Raw genomic sequence first — 15,531 nt, forward strand, 5'->3', positions numbered from 1 at the left:
GTAACTGTCATTTTTTCTAGCTAAGTTTGTAACTGTCTTTTTTTTCTAGCTAAGTTTGTAACTGTCGTTGGCATTGAATTGAAGAGTGAGTGAATACTACAAGGAGACAAGGACAAGAATGCCAGAAAAAAAAAAAAAAAAAAAAAAAAAAAGAAAAGGAAAAGAGGGGTCAACGTGTAAATAAGTCCCAAGAAGAGGGGCCCAAAAGAGACGGTGTAAAGTAAGAGAGAGCGTAGTTGAACGGGACAGAGTGGAGACAAAGTGCTTCCAGCACAGATATTTCTTTTCCATTTATTTATCCATTTTTTTTGTTCCTAAAAAAATATCCTCTCTTTTTTCTCTCTCCCTCTCTTTCGAGGTCTATATCATCGGGGTTCGCTCTATCATCTACGTCGCTGCAAAAAGGTGGTCCAATCTCTTTACTTGTTTCTTAAAACTCCTTTACTTGTTCTTCCTCTAATACCCATTTGCTCTTCTTTTCTCTATTTTCCATTTTAAGAAGAAAAAAAAAATAATTTATTTTTTCATCCTTGATCAAGGAGAATTAGTTCAGCCAGCCTCAAAGATCCAACATTTTTTCTTTTCTTCAAAAGGGTAAGTGCCTTTGCCTTCTTCAAGTAGTTATCTATTTGTTTATTTATGTTTAGTTCAATTTACCACCTTTGATGACCAGATCTTAAATTATTTTGCATTCACACCCTTGTGCCCATTTGATCAGATTTTGCTTTGAGTTCTATCTTTTTTGCGCCTTAAAAAGAATGAAATTTAGCTATTTGGGTCTCAAAGATTTCAGATCGATTGCTGAGATAAGCTGATGAAGAGAATTTTTAGCTTTTATGTCCAAAATGTGTTTTTGACTTTAAGATTTACCTTTGATTAAAATGGGTTTAACGAGCGGCTTTAACTCTTGACAGATCAACAAATCAGTTAGTAAAATTTAAAAATTCCAGAAGTTTTTGTTGTCCTTTAAATTTTCTCATTAGCCAAACAGGGTTTCTCTGCATTCTCTTGTTTCTCCATTTGACTTGGTGTTGAACGCGTCTTTGGTTTGGTCGAACAGATATATATATATATAAGGTTGAAGAGAAAAGCAAACAAGAGGGCATTGAATCTGTGGTGGTATTGGGGTGTGGATAAGTGAAGAGAAGAACTCAGATCTAAGAAAGTATAAAGAATAATAATGTCTTTCACTGGCACCCAACAGAAATGCAAGGCTTGTGATAAGACAGTTTATCCGGTTGAGCAGTTATCTGCAGATGGTGTTTCTTACCACAAGTCTTGCTTCAAGTGCTCCCATTGCAAAGGGACTTTGAAGGTTAATACTTTAACCTCTTTTTGTGCTCAATTCTCCTGCCATCATTGGCGTTTGTGCGTAACGTAAAATATTGCACGTCTCAGTTTAGGTTGAGCAAGTGTATCGCATTTATCATACTTCTTTTGTTGCATTATTCTTATTGAGTTTATAGTGTTTGTCGTCGATGGACCGGTTCTGCATGCAATATGTAGAAACAAGAGGCTTAACATGAAATTTTATTATATATTACAATGACTTTAGAAAGGTGTAACATTGGTATGTGATAGATAAATTTCTTGTTGTTATATCTTTGCAAGAAAAACATGTTTCGCTGTCTACTCCTACATGTTACAAGTAGGACCGGTCTTTTGTTGCACGACTTGAGTCTTTTGCCTAAGGTCATAGTACTGTGGGTGTTTAGTTTTTGTAATGTAAATGGCTATATTAACATACAGGGCAGGAGTAATAGCTAGTTTGAGAAATCAGAAATAAGGCCAACTGTTTGAGAGGTTGAACTCAAGAATTTATTGGTTGAAGTCTGTGCTTGTTGCTTATGAATTGTGTAAATTTTATGTTTCAGCTGAGCAACTATTCCTCAATGGAAGGGGTTCTTTATTGCAAGCCCCATTTCGAGCAACTCTTTAAGGAAACCGGTAGTTTCAACAAGAACTTCCAGTCGCGTATGTATTTTCCTCTTGCCTATAAAAATTCTTTCATTGATTCTCTCCCAAGAGTCCTTTTTGTTAACCTGCCATGGATTTTATTTTTAACAGCTGCAAAGTCAGCTGAGAAGTTAAATCCCGAACTGGTAAATAACCTCTGCGATGCTGCGTTGATTAAATGTTCAATTATGATTGCAACAATCTATTGTAGAATGTTTGACAAACGCTTTGCTTTAATCACTCTTGAGGAAATTTTGTTTTGTTTTCTTTTATTTCAGACTAGGTCACCTAGCAAAGCTGCCAGCATGTTCTCCGGAACACAAGACAAATGCGCAACTTGCGGTAAAACTGCCTACCCATTGGAGAAGGTGAGATTTCAAGATCTCATAAATTTGATAGTCTATTTATTATGCTGTCTCGATATTGTCATTCCCATTTCATGGTCTAACGAGTGAGTTCGCGTTTTGGATTTTATGCACCCACGCACTAGAGGCATGCATATTCTTCAAATCTCACTTTTCATTGTAACTAAAAAATAAGTATGTCTCTGATGTTTCCTTGTTGTCCTTTCCAGTTTTGGGTGAGTAGGAAGTGAATCCATTCCTCTAATGTGCAAATCTTAACGTAATTTGAACATTAATGCCCTAAGCTGAACTTTTTTTTTTGGATTCATTGAAGGACAAAATAATACACTTCCTAAGTTTTATTCACTTGATTTTATGGCAGATCTAAGTACGTGCCTATCATATCTTATGTAAAGCTAGTGAATACGATTTTGTCATGGTACTTGGACATTCATTGCTAATTGGTGGTGCTTAGTTTGCCTTTAAAACTTGTAGTTGTAGTAATATCAAGCACTCAGTTCATTCCACCTTAAGAAATTTTCAGTGATGGTGCATGTATATTATCCTGTTGAATAAACTAGTAGGAGCTACCTTCCAAGCTAGAATTACCCTGAGAAACCATTATATCTCCGAATCACTTTCAGTTCATAGCACCGGCGCTCGGATTGTAACACTGACGTAAACTTCACAGGTGACAGTGGAGAGCCTGACTTATCACAAGTCATGTTTCAAGTGTTCCCATGGTGGCTGCGCCATAACTCCATCTAACTATGCAGCGCTTGAGGGAGTTTTGTACTGCAAGCACCATTTTGCCCAGCTTTTCAAGGAGAAGGGGAATTACAACCATGTTCTCAGGTCCGCGTCGTCGAAACGTACAGCGGCGGCACCGCCCTCTGTTCCTGAAGCATAAATGCATAAGAAAAGAAAAATTTGTGGTGTGGTTACGACTTACAATGACTCTTCTTTGGTTTGAGAGTGTGTTTTCTTCCCCTCAACACCATGCTTTTTACATGGTGGAGGATTGGCAAAACTTGGTTCTTCTCTTATCATTTTGGGCTCACAAGTGTTGGGCATGTTCTTGTGTTTGCTTGTTATATTGGATATGAAATCCAACGGTTATAAAATGACAAATTTTAGAACCTTATATTTATGCAAGTAAGGTCATATTGCCTTTCAGTTTTCACAAAGACATGTTAAGGCCGTGTTTTGTGGATAAGTTCGTTTAAGTTTGAAACCATCAGCCCAATTGAAAATTGTTGAGTTTAAACCCATAATGAGACATATTTGCCACCCTAAAATGTTAAAAAAAAGGAGTATTTATAGTCGACGTGGCGCCGCTTTTTAATATATCAATTTCAGGTATAATTTTTAACCATTACACCAAATCATAATCATATTAGATTTATAAAGTACGTCAATTTTACAAAATTTGACTAAAATTATCGGTTAATAATTGTGTTAAATTAGTCGGTTAATAATTATGTTTTATCAACAAGGTATTTTTAATACCCTACCAACAATTTCCTCAAAAGAAAATATCAAGTTTTAAAATAAATACAAACAATTTTCACAAATTTTTCGATATTTTCACTAGGGATGTTTTAAAAATTGGAAAATTGAAACCAACTGCAGCAAGCTGAATACTGGATGCCACGTCATAAATTTGAATATGTAGATCAAAAACCAAATTGCCCAAAAGAAGGCAAATTGTCAAAGTAGGTATTTAACCTTGGTTTTAAATCCAACTTGCCAAAGCCTTATATTTTACATTTATTTATATCTTATATATAAAAGAAAATTGCAGAATTTACCTTTAATAGTGTGTATTTAGATTTTTAACATTCATTCTTGAATAATACCATTTTACTAATATAATTATTTGACTAAAAAGGTTATTAATTAAGAGTAATGAATAAAAATCTTGATCCATGTACTTTTAAAGGGTGTTTGTCTCTTTTCCACTTATTATATCAATTGTATATAGTATATGTTTTGATTGAATCTTAAAAAACTTGGTTATTCATCTTGGTTACTGCTTGTAAACTTCTAGGTTGCTATTTGTAAATTACTTGGTTACTGTCCGCAAAACAGCAGAAACTAAGGGTGAACATCAGGTGAATTTTATGGATTTTTGAGTTTTTCAACCCACCCAATCAAATTTGGGTTGGTTGATTTGAAATTTGCTCAACAATGTTCCATGGCTTTGCACTTGCCGGCCGTTGCACGGAGCGAGAGAGAGAACGACGATGAAAATTGAGATGAGTGGGAGAGGGCACGCCCCTTTTTTTCTCTCTCTCAATTTTTAATAATTCAATAAAAGCAAGTTTTAGTTTTGTCCTGAAAAATTAATCAGGTGAGAGGCACTACATCATTCCGTCAATTATTTTCAATAGTGTTATCAATTGGAATGCTTATATCAAAATTTGTAACTTTAAGGGGTCAATTGCCACAATTTTTAGTTTAGAAACTGAATGGTCAAACACGCTAAATTCAAGGGGTATTCATGCAATTTTTTTTTTCTTTAAGGAGTTTGTTGTCGATTTTTATAATTGTGTTTATTGTTGTTCTCATGTCATTTGTCGCTTATATATTATTGTCGTTTCTTTTGTAGCATTTTTCCCCGCTCAAACTTTTTTGTTGTAGCCAATTATTGTTAATATTATTATTTTTTTATTGTTAATATCGCGTTAATATTATTGTCGTTTTACTGTTCTTGTCATTCTAATTTTATTATAGTTTTACTACTAATACAAATTCAATACTCATAACATACGCACATAGGGTGAATCGCACATGCAAGAACATTGATGCTCGATAACAATCTTCAATGATTATCATTAGCTGTAACAAATTGGCTCATTCTCTGTGTACTTAGGCCAAAGAAGCTAACTTTGAAGGATTCTTATGGCATGTTTACCCACGCATAATCAAAATGAGCGTGAATCGAAGTGGACAAATTCAGAGTTGGTAGGATTCAGAGTGAGAAATCAGAGTCAAAATAAATTGTTTACATGGTGACAGAATTTAGAATCAGAGTCACTCCAAATCCTATTCATGCATTTATTTACACCCAGAATCAGATTAATATTGTGTAAAAGTACTAATATACTCTTTAAGTCAATTTTATATTTTTAATTTAAAAAATAAATTGTGTACTTATTATATTAAAATTAATCATAATTAAAATATTTAGTGTAATAATATGGTAATAAAATAATAAATATAAATTGTACAATTATTTAAAATATAAAAAATATATTTTTAAATTTTAAATAAAATAAATAAAAATATAAAATTGTGTTAAAAATTAAATTCATTATTAATTTATTAAATAAATAAAATACATATTTGTTATATTAAAGTTAACAATAATTGAGCTAATATTATAATATTAGGCAAATAAAATAATAAATATAAGTTGTAATTATTATTTTTTTAATATTATGAATGAAAGTTCCAATCTCAATAGGTGTCATAGGAGTGTCAATCTCATTTTTTAATTCTAAACTCTCATTCTCTACTCATCCCCTAATTCTAATAAGTAAACATGCCATAGTGTCAAGCATTAGTCCTGTAAATATGGCTGTAGCTTTAACTGCGAATCTTCCTTAATACTAATCTTTATTTTAAGCAACAAAAAAAAAAAAAAAAAAAAAAAAAAAACTACTTGAAAACGGCAAAAAAATATAGAAAGGACTAAGAATTTAAACGACAAAAAAAAACCCCCATTATATAGAAAAACAACACTACCATAACGATAACAATTACTACCATAATTATGAATACAATTTCAGAAAAAGAAAAGTTCAAATATACTAAAATCCATGACCGTAAATCTAGAACTATGTTTCGCCAAGTATAGGATTAATAAATTAACTCCCCAATCCCATGAATAAAAGAGCAATCATAATAGAAAAATAAGTACTATATACTCAACTTATTGACTAATTCAAACTAAAACTATGAAATAATATTAAAGAAAATAAAGATAACTAAGTAACACAAATTCAAAACTTGTAACAAAGTCACATGTCACAGGGGGTGAATTGCACATGCAAGCACATGTACTTTGATGTCCTAATGGAATTCAGATTGAATATCATGAATTTTTCTTTAGATGGATTGGTTATGTAACTAGTGGTTCAACCCAAGTTGCACTTCGACTAGGTGCATCATAAAAAAAATAAAAAAATAAAAAAAAAGCTTCAATTGATGCACGAGGCAACTGAAATGTGGACGTTATTTGACCATGATCTGAATTGTTGCCGCCATTTAAAGAAGCCTTCTTGTGTATTAAAAAGTCTGGTAAGGTGAAATCATCTGAAAGCATAACTGTTGAATTAATATAAGGCGGCCGTGTTATGAACGAAAAAATATGACTTTTTTGCACCTACTACTTATTGTAAATTGATAGGGAACCCATGCCCTCTTGGACAAATCTAGTCTCAAAATTCCCCATTTGGGGTGACAATGCATCAAAATGTTCCCTTCATACTCAACTATTTGACCACCAATGCTATAGTGAATTGGAATTTCAACCTCATAGGAGTCCATGTTTTTAGTTTCGACCACAAGCATAGTCCAACGTTTGCTTTTATCAACAGCCTCGTACGTCAAAACACACTAAATATTTACCACTAAGAGAATTTTCACTATCTTATCAATAGTTTTATCACCACCACTAGTGGTACTATTACTACTACCTCTAACCCTAAACTTTTTTTTTTGATGCTTCGTGGACGGAGGATCTTTGAGTTTCACTCCAACCCAGGACCTTTTCCCTTAACCCTAAACTCTTTAGTTTCCCACTCTTCATCACCACTACGCCATGTGCATATCAACATCTTATTGCTACTAATATTCTTGTCTAGTACGTCTTCGATCTCCGCACTAAATACCGTGAACGTTCTGAACAATAGTGGATCAATGCAGCACATGATGCATTATTGTTAATACTATTGGATGTGAATTCTTTTCTATTTGGAAGACGGATAACCTCTTGAGTAAGTGCATTGAACAAGAAAAGATGTTGCTCACAAGTATAATATTTCCATGTTCTTTGAATTAGCAACCACCCGGACTTCTGAGCAATTATTATACAGTGGTCGCGATCAAACAATAAGTTGGCCATTGCATTTGTACCTGGCTTAATTTGTTCATAAGTTTGTATGTTTTACGGGTCCTTGGATTGTAGAGGCAGTACTCTTTCATCACTCCTGAACTTGTGTTTTTCTTCCCCCAAAACACTATGCTTTAGCATGCATGGTGGAGCACTGGCAAAACTTGGTTCTTGCCTTGCCAATTATGGCTCAGTTGCCATGTTCTTATGTTTGTTTGTGTCGGATGTGTAATATTCTACGGTTGTAATATGACAAATTCAGGACCTTAATTATTTTGCAAGTTCATGTTTGGACTTTGGCTATCTACAAAGATTTGGAAGACTTGATAAGTGGTTATTTTTTCGTTGCTGCTTTCTGCTTAGAGTTAATTACTCGCAATGAGAAGTTTTAGAACGAGAAGTTATAACCACCTTAATTCACACATTCTGGAGTTAGGCTTTAATAAATACATATGGCGTGTTTAGAACTCGTTCACACATTTTGTTTTTTGTATGAAAATAAAAATGAAAACGTTTTCAATTTCAGACAGAAATCATTTTTGAAAATGCGTTTGGTAATTTTATTAAGAGATTGTTTTCAGTATAAAAAACCCATTAATATATCTCTCTCTCTACTCGAGAGAGGAGAAAATGAAAACAAAAAAAAAAAATTCATTTTTCATTTCTCTCTCATTTTACATTAAACCAAAAAATCGTTTTCATTTCCATTTTTTATTTTTATTGCGCCAAACGCTGTTTTAAAAATGTTTTCATTTTTTTTTCTCGGAAAACGTGAAAAACAAAAACGGAATAATTCTAAACACGGCCTTAAGTCGTTTTTCATTTCTCTCATTTTACACTAAACTAAAAAATCGTCTTCATTTCTGTTTTTTATCTTTAATTATGCCAAACGCCGTTTTTTTTTTCTGTTTTCATTTTTTATTTCTCGAAAAACGTGAAAAACAAAAATAAAAACAACTCTAAACACATCAATAAGAATCAAGTTTTTGCATGCCAGGTGCCATTTACATGCATTTTGCATGTCAATTGTTATGTTTGCTCTTATGAGCTATTTATACTATCTTATTTAATAATGTTAGAAATATCACTTACATTTCTAAATTTTCGTACAATTTTGAGTTGTCATTCTTTTTTATTAGTAAGTTGCTTAAAAAGATTGCCACACCAATTAGTAATAAAAGATTATCTTTTGCAACCAAATTAAAACAAAAAAAGAAAAAGATTAAGTTGGTGTTTTTAATTACTCATCTTGTTTTATACTATTTCGAAACTGAGATTGTTTATCTGCCTAACTATGCCCTTAAACGACACTAGTTTTTAGATGAATGACAACATCAATTTTTTCGATAAAAAGGTGTCGTTTTAGGCTTAGAGAGCAAAAGTGTCGTAAACATGCTTGAAAAGAACGTAAGCAATTTGAGTTAAGACTAAAAAAAACAAGCACTTGAAGGAACGACGTTTTGTTTTATGACGCAAACGGCAGAGAACAAAAAAGCATACGCTGTAATGTTATTTTGTTTTTCCGATTAAACGACAACAACATTTCAAACAACCAACATGTTACATATTTGGGGAGATAAGATTTAGGAAATACGCCCTCTTTAATTGCATCTTTTTCTTTCTTTTTTTCTTTTCTTCTTTTCCCCCCTTCTTTTAATCTTTTCCTATGGGGCGCATTCATTTGCATTTGCATTTTTTCAAAGAGAAAAAAGAAGAGTAAGAAAGAAAAATCCATACTAAAAAAAAACAAAAACTCCATTGCAAAACGACATCGTTTCAGTCGTCTTTTTTTTGGCGGGAATGGGTGGTTGTTTCCCGCCCATGGTCTTTCGGAATACAAAGCAGCAAAGTCAGGGCTTTAACCCTCATGAAACTGCAATACTCTCTCTCTCTCTCTCTCTCTCTAGATCTTGCTTTTGAGTTGGAAAATGTTGGAGCTGAGGCTGGTCCAAGGAGGTCTCCTGAAGAAGGTTCTGGATTCGCTCAAGGACCTCGTGAACGATGCCAACTTCGACTGCTCGGCGACGGGCTTCTCTCTGCAAGCAATGGATTCCAGCCACGTCGCTTTGGTGGCGCTTCTTCTCCGATCGGAGGGCTTCGAGCACTACCGGTGCGACCGCAATCTCTCGCTTGGAATGAACCTCAGCAACATGGCCAAGATGTTAAAATGCGCCGGCAACGACGACATCGTCACCATCAAGGCCGACGACGCTGCTGACTCCGTCACCTTCATGTTCGAAAGCCCTAGTCAGTTCTCTTGCTCTCAAGTTTCTTTTCCTTTTTCTATTGAGATTTTTGTCTTTGATTCAATTTTATACCTCGAAAATTTGGGAAACCGGAGGAGATTGATTAGATTTGGGGCTTTTTTTTTTGTAATATGTTTACTTGGATGAACAGTAATTGTGCATTTTCTTTTTAATTCGTTCTTTCTTGAATGTAAGTTGTATAGTGCTTGATGGATTAGGATTTAGTTTTATGTGTAAATGGGTCACAAAATTTGGGGAATCACGCGAAATTGACTAGACTTAGCTTCATTTTCTTCTTCAATAATTCAATTTTGGAGAAATATAGGAATATTAATTCTATTTTAGTTCAATTTTCCTGGAATGCTTGTTCAATTCTTTGATGGTTGGATTAAGGCTTCAGTTTTATGTGTGCATGGGCAAAAATAAAAAAAAAAATGAAGGATTTTGTCTATGAACAGTTCTTAGAAATTGTTTATATTCTGCTATCTTAATGTTTGCGTCTTGCTTAAGGTTTCTTAGATATGTGTTTGGTTTGTGTGTTCTGTTCACGCGAAATGTACTAATTATTCTCAACCAAATTGTGATTACTTGTTCAAAATTCCTTGGGGGTATGAAGATCAAGATAAGATTGCTGATTTTGATATGAAGTTGATGGACATCGACAGTGAGCATCTTGGGATTCCAGAGGCGGAGTTTCAGGCCATTGTTAGGATGCCGTCGGCTGAGTTTGCACGAATTTGCAAGGATCTTAGCACCATTGGTGATACAGGTAGTTCTCTTTGTCACAATGTCTTGAGTTCATTTATTGTCTATTATTTTAGGCATATTGACTTTGGTTGGACAAATGGGTTTGTTGCAGTTGTGATATCTGTGACCAAGGAAGGGGTAAAGTTCTCTACAAGAGGTGATATTGGAACCGCTAATATTGTTTGCCGGCACAATACTTCTGTGGACAAGGTTAATTTTTTCTTAAGCACTTTCTCTTACCCTTAAAGATGTTTTAACTGGCTTTTAATTTGAACAACAATGCTAACTTGAACCAGGCCGCTAGGTAGTTAAATTAAGAAACTGAGCTTTCGTTTTTTACTTGTGTTCTAGACGACATGAATTCTTTGATTTCAATGGATATATTAGACATTGACACAGGAGATGTTAACTTTGATCTTATTTATAGCCTGAAGAAGCAACCATTATAGAGATGGAAGAGACGGTCAGTTTGACCTTTGCATTGAGGTATATGAATTCATTCACAAAGGCAACCCCACTGGCGAACCAAGTGACGATCAGCTTGTCTTCCGACTTACCAGTTGTGGTTGAGTACAAAGTTGCAGAGATGGGTCACATAAGGTTTTACTTGGCTCCCAAGATAGAAGAAGAGGAGGAGATTGAAGCTCAAAGAGAGACCAGGCCTCAAGTGGAAACCAAGCCAAAAACCAAACCCAAGACAGAGATCGAGCCACCTATAGACGATATCAAGCCTAAGGTTGAACATGTCTCAGATATTAAGCCGAAATTGGAGATAAAGAAACCTAAAGAGGAAATTGAAGCCAGTGGTGAAAGCAAACCTCAAGTGGATGCCAAAGCTGAAATAGAAGTAATGGATGTTGAGTAATTTCACTTTTTAACCTTAGCAAACTGATGGGGAAACGTTTCACTAGTTTAGTGTTTTTTACTTCACATTTTGTCATGTAGGGATTATACAATCCTTGCTTCCATTTGTGTGATTTTGCCTACTAAATTGTTGATTGAAAGAAACGCGACTGTAATTGCAGAGTTTTAAGCTACTACCACTTAGCAACTAGAATATAGTAATGCAGTTATTGAGAAATTTGTCAAGCTTTTAAGTTTTCGCATACCTCTAAAGCTGTTGTGAAATCACTTCTAGTAATTGAAAAGAAGCCATGCCCATGATTTTGTTTTTGTTTTTTTTTTTTTTTTTCTGGGTCATTAGTTACCTGTGCTATGAGAACTAGTTCAGCAAACACATTTGTGGGAGAAGCAAGCATATGCAAAGATATAAGAATGGAATTGTAAAATTGTAGCTGTTTTCATTAATTAATCAATATAAGAATGTTAATAACAGACTGATTGTGTGGAGACCAGTACTACAACCCTTTGCCAAAAGAATAAAAAGATAAAGAGCATATTCCTTCATAACCCTAAGCTGGGAATAACAGGGACATATTCAGTCACTTATTAAATTTTCCTATGACTAATTTCCTGCGTTGTCGCTGATACAAATGGAAACACTTTCGAAGGTTTCCAGGGAGAAAAAATAGAATGTAAAGGGAGGAAAAAAAAAAAAAAAAAAGAGCCTGTCACCAACTGATAGCATGTGGACTAAACCTTTTCCCCCAGATAGGCTGTGCCGCTTTCCTTGCAACAAGAAAAATCAAAACATTGGGAAATCCAGTTACTGCTTTCCCAAAGTGTTGTATCATTTACTTCGTTTCTTGGCTTCACTGTAAAGGACAACTCCAATGACTGTAAGAGAATAACCCATCATTCCAGTCACAGATACAGGGTTTCTGAAAATTAAAATTGAAACCACCACAGCTACTGCTCCCTTTGCATTTCCTAGCACCTGCAGAGCCAAACAAGGTTTTTATTATTTTTATTATTATAGATCTCAAGTTTAAACAAATATATAAGAATATGTTCAATAGACAAGTTAAAAATCACGAGAATAGTTGGGCAAAGAAAATGATGTCGTATGTCTTTCATAGGACCACAACAACGAAAGAACTTTGGGGAAGAGGAGAAAGCAACAGTGTCTAAATGATGCATGTTCTGAGATTCAAAATAGCCCAACATGTGGCCAGCAAACTAGTAAAAGAAATCCGTACAGTATATGATGACACAAAAACACGGGAATAAAGGAAAAAAGCTTTAAACATGAGATTAGCTTTGAAAATTTCAAAAATCCGTCTTCTCTTATCTATTTTCTATAATTATAGGGAGACTATAAACCACTCGATACAAAAAGTCAGACTTGCAAGAAATCAAAATCCATAAACTATTCTACGTCAAATATGTTCCAGAATAAAGGAACAAAACCATGAAAGAAAATTTGTTCCTACTTAATACTGTTTTCCAGCTAATAAGGTAAACTGTATGAATAAGTCTCTCAATAGTCAATACTACAGATAATACACTTTTGTAAACATCTTCCCCACTTTATCTGTAAGATAATACAGGGTTCGACTTACTTTCCAACAAAGACTAATCCACCAGGGAAGGCAAAAAAAAAAAAAAAAAAAAAAAAAAAAGTTTGGGAAAAGAAACACTACAATTTCTACCACAATAAACATTTTCAACGGTTCACATCTCACTGTACCTAGTAGTTAGATTCCTTTTCAACTTAAATTAAAATTAAAATGATTATTGATATAGCAATTAGCAACATGAATGTCTTAGAGTGCAAAAGAAATACTTTAACAGACACGGAGATGCATGGCAATTGGCAGCATTCATGAGAATCTAGAGTTCCAAAGCAATATAAAAAATAAAAAAAACATAAGCCAAAGGAATAGGAAGACATACCTGAAGAGTCAAAGCACTGGTATGTTTTGTGACCAAAAAGTTGGTCAAATTTACAAAATATGCTAATGCTGAATTGAATAGTAGATACCATATGATCTTTACATCATCTCTTGCAAGAGCTAGCGTTATGCCAACTACATTTTCTTCCATGATAAGTGTTGCCGGAAGTAGAAATACCACTGCTATAGGGGCCATATACAGAAGCAGATTCATAGAATTCAGCTTCTCCCTTGAATAAAAACATGCTTTTCAGTACTGGGTACCCAATTATAGTTGCAAAAATTCTAGAAATTAAAACATTCCTAACAGCTCTAACAAAACAAATAAGCAACATAACAGTTGCTTACCCTTCAGAAGAAAGCAAAATTCCTTGAAGAACTGATTTGAGCGCCCTTGCAGCTGTAGCAGCGATACAAATTATGAATCCAAATAGATGGAAACTTGGTTCACCCTATGGCCATGAAAACAAGTGGGAGAAAATATTAAAAAATCGCACAAGAAAATTACGTCGGAACGGGACAACATAGCAGCAGATACCCCCCCAATACAAAATAAAATACTTGAAGTCGAAACCGTAACTAAATTCAAATTTTCTAAACAAATTTCTAAAACAAAAATGAAGCCTCGGGTCAAATTCAGGAGCCTTGATAAGTCTGCATAGCCTCAAAGTCACAACAGCAAAGTTTTGTATTATCTTCTGAATTCCTAGACAATAACTCAGCGCAATGAAGCCGAATAGCTGAATTAAAGTTAATCAGTCCTCAGGTTCTTAATAATACAATCATCTAAGCTTTAAAAGCGTGTTTCTTTCCTTTCATAGATCCCAAACTTAAGTAGACATGTTAACTTCCAACAAATGTAAAAAATATTGCCTTTCAATAAACATGACAATCCAAAGACAGAGACCAAGTACACAAGAAAATTATCCAATTTCAAGAACTGAATATATATATATATATATATATATATATATATCGCGACTATGAGAATTCTCAATAAAAATGGCTATTAAATGAGATACACATCAACATTTCACAACAACTCTCCCCCCAAAAAAATCTTGAATTTGAATTAAAAAAAGAAAAGGAGAAAAACTGGTTCATACCCCGCTAGCGATTATGACTCCAGTGACAACAGGAATGAGGGTGACGTAGGTGAGCCAAGCCTCCCTCTTGAGCGTCATGAGGTAGGCAAACACGGCGGTAAAAAAGGGCGTGGTGGCGCCAATAGCCTGGTTGAAGGAGACCGGCAAGTATCGGAGCGAAATGTTGCCGAAGACGACGGAGATGCAGAAGACGAAGCTGAGAGCGGAGATCTTGAGGAATTGAACCCTGGATCGAATGGTCTGCATCGGGACCATCTTCATCCACGCGATGGCGATGTAGCTGAGGAGAGAGCAAGCGGTCATGTGGCACATGGTGAGGAAGATCGGGTATTTGAAGCCATAGTTGCTCAGCAAGTACTTGTTCAGCAACAAAACCCCAATGTTGGAGGAGTACCATGAGGCGACGAGCCCGATCGTGAACAGCCGGCTTGAGCTCTTCATCTTCACGGTTAGGTCTCGATCGGACGGCTGAGATTACGACCACAAACAACAAAAACACAAACACAGAGAGTTAAGGCGTGGATCCGCTAGGGTTTCGAAACGAGCAGAGAATCCAGAGCATTTGCGAGACGGAACCGACAATAGCGACGATTGTTAGAGAGGAATACGTGGCGGTCCTCCATGGATCTGAGGATCGAGTTTCATTGCAGATACGACGCGGATTTCTTTCTTCGATTTCTCTCTTCTTTCTTCGTTTGGGAATAAAGAAAATTTAGGGATTTTCAGAGAGAAGCTGAGAAAATTTGTGGAGGAGGAAAATGAAAAGTGAGAAAGAGTGGTGGGACTTGTTATATTTACGAGCAGGTCAGAGTTTTGAGGACAACCGACGAGGAATGTGCTGTGCTCTCTAATCTCTCTCTCTCTCTCTATCTGGAAATGGTGAAACAGGAAAGAGAGGAGAGAGAAAGTGTGTTTTAAAGCAAGAGGAGGTAAACGCGTAATGTCATATGGGGATTCGTTTCTTTATCTTTATTTGTTTATTTTTGATTAATTTATGTCATTTCCTTTTTAACTATTTCTTGCTGACTATTCCTTATTTATTTGGTTTTATTCATTTGTTGTCCCTTAAAATGTACTGTTTTGGAGATGTACAGTACAAGAAAAGTATTACTTTGACTAATACACATTTGATTTGTTTTTTTTTTTTTTTGAGGATTGATAGTTTTTGTGCACATAATTGGTATGATTTAACGGAGATTAGAACATGGCAAATAGAAA

General features: G+C 34.8%; 3 protein-coding genes across 5 annotated transcripts; 2 read left to right on the forward strand and 1 right to left on the reverse strand.

The window, feature by feature from the left end:
• The first annotated feature begins 267 nt into the window (after positions 1-267).
• Positions 268-3,444, forward strand: LOC21385457 (LIM domain-containing protein WLIM2b). 3 transcript variants are annotated; one of them, XM_024163742.1, is made up of 7 exons: positions 268-405; positions 540-594; positions 1,061-1,315; positions 1,875-1,974; positions 2,068-2,102; positions 2,235-2,324; positions 2,992-3,444. In XM_024163742.1, the coding sequence occupies exons 3-7, from the start codon at positions 1,181-1,183 to the stop codon at positions 3,208-3,210; spliced, it is 579 nt and encodes a 192-aa protein (XP_024019510.1). In that variant the 5' UTR covers positions 268-405; positions 540-594; positions 1,061-1,180; the 3' UTR covers positions 3,211-3,444. The 3 variants fall into 3 exon arrangements, with proteins under 3 accessions (XP_024019510.1, XP_024019511.1, XP_010093495.1); XM_024163743.1 differs by having other exon boundaries at positions 549-594; XM_010095193.2 differs by having other exon boundaries at positions 268-594.
• A 5,886-nt stretch (positions 3,445-9,330) lies between these two features.
• LOC21385458 (proliferating cell nuclear antigen) lies at positions 9,331-11,565 on the forward strand. Its single transcript, XM_010095194.2, has 4 exons — positions 9,331-9,666; positions 10,282-10,434; positions 10,525-10,622; positions 10,840-11,565. The coding sequence occupies exons 1-4, from the start codon at positions 9,348-9,350 to the stop codon at positions 11,275-11,277; spliced, it is 1,008 nt and encodes a 335-aa protein (XP_010093496.1). The 5' UTR covers positions 9,331-9,347; the 3' UTR covers positions 11,278-11,565.
• A 123-nt stretch (positions 11,566-11,688) lies between these two features.
• LOC21385459 (probable sugar phosphate/phosphate translocator At3g11320) lies at positions 11,689-15,225 on the reverse strand. Its single transcript, XM_024163745.1, has 4 exons — positions 14,314-15,225; positions 13,556-13,659; positions 13,209-13,437; positions 11,689-12,249 (listed from the first exon to the last, which is right to left on the reverse strand). The coding sequence occupies exons 1-4, from the start codon at positions 14,752-14,754 to the stop codon at positions 12,103-12,105; spliced, it is 921 nt and encodes a 306-aa protein (XP_024019513.1). The 5' UTR covers positions 14,755-15,225; the 3' UTR covers positions 11,689-12,102.
• Between the last annotated feature and the right edge of the window lie 306 nt (positions 15,226-15,531).

This window comes from Morus notabilis, unplaced genomic scaffold (assembly GCF_000414095.1).
Source record: "Morus notabilis unplaced genomic scaffold, ASM41409v2 Scaffold1819, whole genome shotgun sequence".
Lineage (NCBI taxonomy): Eukaryota > Viridiplantae > Streptophyta > Magnoliopsida > Rosales > Moraceae > Morus > Morus notabilis.

Bases quoted from the DNA above. Each gene is read 5' to 3' on its own strand.
- LOC21385459 (XM_024163745.1), bottom strand. From the start codon at position 14,754: ATGAAGAGCTCAAGCCGGCTGTTCACGATCGGGCTCGTCGCCTCATGG. The intron at 13,660-14,313 runs GTATGAACCAGT...TCATGGCCATAG, and splicing joins GAGTCATAATCGCTAGCGGG to GGTGAACCAAGTTTCCATCT. The intron at 13,438-13,555 runs GTAAGCAACTGT...TTTTTATTCAAG, and splicing joins ATTTTGCTTTCTTCTGAAGG to GGAGAAGCTGAATTCTATGA.
- LOC21385458 (XM_010095194.2), top strand. From the start codon at position 9,348: ATGTTGGAGCTGAGGCTGGTCCAAGGAGGTCTCCTGAAGAAGGTTCTG. The intron at 9,667-10,281 runs GTCAGTTCTCTT...GGGGGTATGAAG, and splicing joins CTTCATGTTCGAAAGCCCTA to ATCAAGATAAGATTGCTGAT. The intron at 10,435-10,524 runs GTAGTTCTCTTT...GGTTTGTTGCAG, and splicing joins TAGCACCATTGGTGATACAG to TTGTGATATCTGTGACCAAG.
- LOC21385457 (XM_010095193.2), top strand. From the start codon at position 1,181: ATGTCTTTCACTGGCACCCAACAGAAATGCAAGGCTTGTGATAAGACA. The intron at 1,316-1,874 runs GTTAATACTTTA...TTTATGTTTCAG, and splicing joins ATTGCAAAGGGACTTTGAAG to CTGAGCAACTATTCCTCAAT. The intron at 1,975-2,067 runs GTATGTATTTTC...TATTTTTAACAG, and splicing joins CAACAAGAACTTCCAGTCGC to CTGCAAAGTCAGCTGAGAAG.